A 7,131-nucleotide genomic window follows, 5' to 3' on the forward strand; every position below is an offset into this window, starting at 1 on the left:
TAGTTTGGCACAGAGCCTGTGAACAAAAATAATGTTACGTCAACAAACTATAGCTAAATAGATTTCCCATTTCATTTTTTTTTGCTATGACGTCATTAAGGTTCAGCCTACTGTGAGCCACAGAAAATACAAGAACTAACAGTTCCTTCTTCCTTGTCATTTAATTTACAGTAGATGTCACGTTGTAATTGGCTACGACCGGGAACCACTGGGGAACTAGGCTACTCTCAAGGCTTCCCGCATCAACAATTTAAGGGCTTTCCAAAAACATTCTTTCACTTTCGGTGAATCTGACTCACTTCACGTGCAACTAACGAAGCAATATATTATATGATTCAACGTGAGAAACCATGAGCTTTAGTCAACATTCACCAGCTGAGAATGAAGACTTTTCTCATTCTCTTATGCTTGCTCTCTGAAGGTAAATTGTTTTCCATGGCTTCTGACTTGGGGTTGACTCTGCTCATATAAAATGAGATATGTTAAGTAAACAACATTTACCAAGTTTGACAGGTAATTGATTATTTTGTATGTAGGCTAAACTTTATTCATTTACCTGTAAACTTGCCTTCTTCCTTTTGTAGCGGTCTCTGTCAACGTCGTAGCTAGAGGAGACACCAGGGTTGACTTCAATGCCGACGCATCATATACCTGCACCCATGCGGACTCGACAGGTGTGCTGCAAGTCACCTGGCAGAGGCTGTTCAAAGACGACTCGGTGGAGAATCTGGCCACCTACAGCAAGCGGTTTGGAGCTCAAATCATAGACCCGCACCGAGGCAAGGTGGTTTTCACGGAGGCATCTCTCAACTCGACGTCCATTACGGTGAAGAATGTAACATGGGCGGACGAAGCCTGCTATATTTGTTCCTTCAATGTTTACCCGAGTGGATCAAGACGCAAGCAGACATGTCTTACTGTTCAAGGTATTTAATGCACTGAATAACAACAGTTTTAGGACTTACCTCTATTGTTCTCTATTCAGTTGAAGTTATATTTTAATGTAAGTGATATTGTAACTCAAAATAATAATCGTAAATCAGCACAGGTACAAACACGCCTGGTGAACTAATTATCCAGCCTGGAATAGACCTAGTGAATCAGGTGTGCTGGTACTGGAATAGAAGTGAAAGTCACTGGGGGTATCCTCTTATCGAGCATTCATAAAGACTTCATAAGCAATACCTTCAGTACATTCGGAAAGTATTCAGACCCCTTGACTCTGCACATTTTGTTACGTTACAGCCTTATTCTAAAATGGATTACATTTTCAATAAAACAAATGTGATATTGAAGTAATTTTTTATGATTGCAAGAATGTGTAAACATGTTTTTGCTTTGTCATTATGGGGTATTGTGTGTAGATTGATGAACTTTTTTTATTTACTCCGTTTAAGAATACATTTTAGAAAAAGGGAAGCAGTCTGAATACTTTACGAATGCACTGTAGATGCTTCACTAATACATTTATAAGCAAAACCAATACAGGTAATATAAAGGTCCTTACATCTGGTGCTTCGACAAATATAGAATCATCCTCTTCACCCTTTTTACAGCAGGACATTTGCTAAGGCAAATGATATCTGAATAATACAGTATGGGAGGTGTAAAGGTTTATTAGGGGTTTTATTAGGAGAATAGAAACACTATGCTTTAGAACACCAGAAATCTGCAACTATAAATCGCCATATTGGCATTGTTACATCACTGGCAGGATTTAAAAACATGTCTGAATCCCAAAACTTTCAGAAAGACCATGAACTCTGCATGCATTAATAAGGAAAATTGGCTGGTGTCAAACCATATATGAAAACATGATACATAGTTTTTTAAGCTCTTCTTAATTGATATGTCTGGTAAAATAAAGGTAAAATAAGCAATATAAATAAACTCAACATGATCTAATATTCCCTGTTTCATCTATTCAAAGGTGTATCTGAAGTGAGAGCCACAATGCAAAAAGTCCCCAGCACTGAATCTAAAGCAGACATGGAAGTTGTGGTCAGCTGCTCTGCCACGGGTAAACCAGCACCTTGGATCCAATGGAACATTTCTGCAGCAGAACCCATAAAGACACCTAACAACTGGACTGTCATTAACAAAGACCAAACTGTCACAGCCATTAGCAACATCACCCTCCAACTGTTGCCAGGCTCAGGTGGATACGTGGACTGTATCGTAAACAATGGGATGAGGACACAGAGACACGAGCGGGTCCTGCTTCCTATTCTCCCTGGAGAGAGTGGAGAGAGGGAGGTTGAAGAGGGTACGTAATGTTGACCTATTATATACTTCTAAACCATACTATTTTAGCATGTCAGATTAGTCCAACTTGAAAACAACTATGAGAAAACATCATCCCTAGCTCTATAAATAGCATGCCAAATTCATGATGTTAATAGTTAACATTTACATTTGGATACATGAATTTGGCGTTCTATTTACAGGCTACATCATCCCCAGGGACATGATGTGAAAGCCTTGTGACCAGCATCATCGTGCAATAGTGCAACATTCTGTTTCCTGTGAACAGAACGCAGCGATTTCAGGCTGGTTCCAAAAGGCTAATGTTGTGATGCTATTAGTGCTGTTAGTAATCTTATCTCACCTGTTGGGTTTAATGTTGACTACCATGGCAAAGCATCACGAGTCACTCCCTTTTAAAATCACACTGTAGTCAAGTGCTGTGTTGAGTTCTGGGTAGTTTCCAGATCCTCAGGGAAGCTACATGATGGATGATATGATTGGATAGATGGGACAGAACATGATGTCAACATGTTATTCAAACTGAATGCATTAAAAAGGAAGGATGTAAAATTACTCGTCTTTCTCTTCTGAGTAAATGCTGTCTCTCCAAACACATGCTTAGTGGAATTTCATGTTTCACCTTCCAGATGACAAGAGGACATCCCCGTGGGCTGTTGCCATTCCAGTATTCCTAATCATTTCCCTTTTAGTCATCTTTGGCTGTGTCGAGCTTCAAAAGAAAAAAGGTGAGTCCGTACAAGATTATCTGTAATATGTAATATCTTTATTTTAATATTCTTAGTAAGACAAATGGAATGAATTGAGTCATCAACTCTATATATGGTTCTGACTTTTATCAAATAAACTGTGAGCAACGTATGTCTTGGAGCTCAGGAATGTTTATGGAGAACGTCCTTTTAGATTCACTGTAGTACAGTATAGTAACCTTCACATTCTATCTGGCAGGTTGCAGGCAAGCAGCGTTGACAACCACAGCAGACGAGCAGGACCCTCTTAGGAGCATTGTGTAAACATCTGTCTGTTGCTGACCGTGCTTATATGCACTGTAGCTGACAGCTGTTTTTGTTGAGGACTGGAGCACCTGTTGTTACTGAGCCTGGATGTTGAACCTTGTTGAGTCATTCTTACGCAGTCATAAATAAGCTAATTATCACATGCATTATACAAGCCATGATATGGTTAATGCTGTTTAGAGGTACTGAAGTGGCACTTTTAGGTTTCAGAGATTGATGACCTCTTGTAGGGGAGTGTTGTGATATGAGGTAGGTTACCTGTTACCTGGCTACCCAAACTCTTTGCTCCGGCCAAACGTTACGCCACGCCCAAGGACGTTCGTTTCTTCTTCGCAATGAGTCTGGATTTGAGTACCTCCCCAACCTTTCACCGAATGCCAACACATTCGGGGCCTTCTGATTTGTCCGGTAACGATGGGTTGAGTCAGAGCTAGAACACACGTGGGTAAAACAGCGGTTTGAAAAATGATCATTGGCTTTTACTCTGATTGGTTAGAGACAATCCAATCGCTGAAGACATTGTTTGTACAACGCCCATCATGCCCCTCGTCACCTCCAACAACTTCAATAATAACCCTAACCATGTTCAGACTAAAGTATGTAGTGAACGACAAAGCAGCTGAAAAATGTAATTTGAGTCGTCAAGCTAGGTTACCTCATCTATTAGGACAGCACCACCTACTGTTTGAATGTACTTTATTATAACATACACCAAGTAGAATAGATGTATCTATTTATTTTATCTTCTAAATAACCTAGTAATTTATTTCAACCCATTTCAATACGATTGCACTTTTGTTCAAGTTAAGTTTACAGTGTATTGTTATTATGAACCTATGGACCTACAGGTAGTTTTGTTATTCTTCATGTTATGTCAGTGTAATGTGTGAATGTATTTGAGCTCTAGAATGTAATGATGATAATGTTTGCTCTTTGATTGTTTGATATATCCTCATGTTTGAGTTCCTATTGTTATTTATTTTGATCATGGATGCTGCTTGTTGTGTTTGACCCCACTTGATTTGACACTGTTTATAAATCAGTGTCACGTCCTGGCCAGTATATAAGGTTAATTGTTTGTAGTTTGGTCAGGGCGTGACAGAGGGTATTTGTTTTATGTGGTTCGGGGTGGTGTGTTTGTGTAAAGGGTGTTTGATTTAGTATGTCCGGGTTTTGGTTTATGTCTAGGTAGTTCTATGTGGAGTCTAGTATGTCTGTTTCTATGTCTGGTGAATTGGTGTTGGGACTCTCAGTTGAAGGCAGGTGTTTTCTATCTGCCTTTGATTGAGAGTCTCATAAATGAGGGTGTGTTTGTGTTTGTGTTTTGTGGGTGATTGTTCTGTGTAAAGCACTATGCTTTGACAGACTGTTAGTTGTTCGTATTTTGTTATTTTTGTATGTTCATTTTTGTAGTGAATAAATCTAAATATGAGCATACACGTACCTGCTGCATATTGGTCTACATTTTCAGACGACGATTTCGTTATATCGTCGGAAGACGAAGACGACAACCGTGACAGAATCACCCACCAACAAAGGACCAAGCAGCAGAGGAAGGAGCAGACGGAGTTCGAGTTGGACTGGCGGGAAAAATGGACTTGGGAGGAAGTTCTGGACGGGGCCGGACCTTGGCATCAGGCTGGGGATTATCAGCGCCCGCAGTGGGAAATTGAGGCAGCCAAGGCGGAGAGGCGATGGTACGAGGCCAGAGACGCGCTGAAGGAGATGCACGAGAGGCACCCCAAAGAAAATTTTGGGGGGGGGCACACGGGTAGTTTGGCTAGGCGAAGGAAGAGCCGGAAGCCAGCTACCCGTGGTTATATGGAGGAGCGTATGAGGTGGGGAGCGCCATGTTTCGCTGAGAAGCGCAATATCTCACCCATACGCACGCACAGTCCGGTGCGAGTTATTCCAGCCCCTCGCAGGTGCCGTGCTAGAGCGGGCATCCAGCCTGGTAGGAGGATGCCTGCGCAGCGCATCTGGTCGCCGGTACGCCTCCGAGGACCAGGCTATCCAACTCCCGCTCTACGCACGGCTACCATCAAGCCCCTGCACAGCCCAGTCTGCCCTGTACGAGCACTCCGCTCGTGCAGGGCTACTAGTTCCATCGAGCCAAGGCGGGTTGTGCAGGAGGTAAGATCTAGACCGGCTGTGCGCCTCCATAGCCCTGGGTTTCCAGCTCCTGTCTCTCGTGCGGACCCGGAAGTGCGTCCACCCAGTCCGACTCGTCCTGTTCCCGCTCCCCGCACTAAACGGCAAGTGCGTAAACCCAGCCTCGCCAGTCAACAGTCGTCGGAGCTGCCCGCCAGTCAACAGTCGTCGGAGCTGCCCGCCAGTCAACAGTCGTCGGAGCTGCCCGCCAGTCAACAGTCGTCGGAGCTGCCCGCCAGTCAACAGTCGTCGGAGCTGCCCGCCAGTCAACAGTCGTCGGAGCTGCCCGCCAGTCAACAGTCGTCGGAGCTGCCCGCCAGTCAACAGTCGTCGGAGCTGCCCGCCAGTCAACAGTCGTCGGAGCTGCCCGCCAGTCAACAGTCGTCGGAGCTGCCCGCCAGTCAACAGTCGTCGGAGCTGCCCGCCAGTCAACAGTCGTCGGAGCTGCCCGCTCAGTCAACAGTCGTCGGAGCTGCCCGTCAGTCAACAGTCGTCGGAGCTGCCCGTCAGTCAACAGTCGTCGGAGCTGCCCGTCAGTCAACAGTCGTCGGAGCTGCCCGTCAGTCAACAGTCGTCGGAGCTGCCGTCAGTCAACAGTCGTCGGAGCTGCCCGTCAGTCAACAGTCGTCGGAGCTGCCCGTCAGTCAACAGTCGTCGGAGCTGCCCGTCAGTCAACAGTCGTCGAGCTGCCCGTCAGTCAACAGTCGTCGGAGCTGCCCGCCATGCAACAGTCGCCGGAGTGGTCAGACTGCGCTGAACTGCCGGAGTGGCCAGACTGCGCTGAACTGCCGGAGTGGCCAGACTGCGCTGAACTGCCGGAGTGGCCAGACTGCGCTGAACTGCCGGAGTGGCCAGACTGCGCTGAACTGCCGGAGTGGCCAGACTGCGCTGAACTGCCGGAGTGGCCAGACTGCGCTGAACTGCCGGAGTGGCCAGACTGCGCTGAACTGCCGGAGTGGCCAGACTGCGCTGAACTGCCGGAGTGGCCAGACTGCGCTGAACTGCCGGAGTGGCCAGACTGCGCTGAACTGCCGGAGTGGCCAGACTGCGCTGAACTGCCGGAGTGGCCAGACTGCGCTGAACTGCCGGAGTGGCCAGACTGCGCTGAACTGCCGGAGTGGCCAGACTGCCCTGACCTGCCGGAGTGGCCAGACTGCCCTGACCTGCCGGAGTGGCCAGACTGCCCTGACCTGCCGGAGTGGCCAGACTGCCCTGACCTGCCGGAGTGGCCAGACTGCCCTGACCTGCCGGAGTGGCCAGACTGCCCAGACCTGCCCGAGTGGCCAGACTGCCCAGACCGCCCCGAGCTGACAGACTGCCCAGACCGCCCCGAGCTGACAGACTGCCCAGACCGCCCCGAGCTGACAGACTGCCCAGACCGCCCCGAGCTGACAGACTGCCCAGACCGCCCCGAGCTGACAGACTGCCCAGACCGCCCCGAGCCGCCAGACTGCCCCGAGCCGCCAGACTGCCCCGAACTGCCAGACTGCCTGGAACGGCCAGAACCTGAGCCGCCTCCAATATAGGTGGGTTGGGGAGGGGGGGTGTAGCACAGTGCCGTCGTTGACGGCAGCCACCCTCCCTTCCCTCCCTTTAGAAAGGGGGAAATCTTTCTTTTGGGTATTGTTTGGGGGTATTTATATTTTTTTTGTGTTAAGGTGCTTCTGGGGTAGCACCTTTAAGGGGGGGGTACTGTCAC

At 47.4% G+C, this 7,131-nt stretch overlaps 1 protein-coding gene across 1 annotated transcript; it reads left to right on the forward strand.

The window, feature by feature from the left end:
• Window positions 1-3,494, forward strand: LOC115182126 (OX-2 membrane glycoprotein-like). The gene is made up of 5 exons (XM_029743788.1): window positions 1-421; window positions 585-926; window positions 1,931-2,266; window positions 2,895-2,993; window positions 3,214-3,494. Exons 1-5 carry the CDS (start codon window positions 382-384, stop codon window positions 3,276-3,278), a joined length of 882 nt encoding a protein of 293 aa, XP_029599648.1. The 5' UTR covers window positions 1-381; the 3' UTR covers window positions 3,279-3,494.
• Window positions 3,495-7,131: the final 3,637 nt, after the last annotated feature.

Source organism: Salmo trutta, unplaced genomic scaffold (assembly GCF_901001165.1).
Source record: "Salmo trutta unplaced genomic scaffold, fSalTru1.1, whole genome shotgun sequence".
Taxonomy (NCBI): Eukaryota; Metazoa; Chordata; class Actinopteri; order Salmoniformes; family Salmonidae; genus Salmo; species Salmo trutta.

Excerpts from the sequence above, each read along its gene's own strand:
- LOC115182126 (XM_029743788.1), top strand. The coding sequence starts at position 382 with ATGAAGACTTTTCTCATTCTCTTATGCTTGCTCTCTGAAG. Across the intron at positions 422-584 it reads CTTATGCTTGCTCTCTGAAG|CGGTCTCTGTCAACGTCGTA; the intron begins GTAAATTGTTTT and ends TTCCTTTTGTAG. Across the intron at positions 2,994-3,213 it reads CGAGCTTCAAAAGAAAAAAG|GTTGCAGGCAAGCAGCGTTG; the intron begins GTGAGTCCGTAC and ends TCTATCTGGCAG.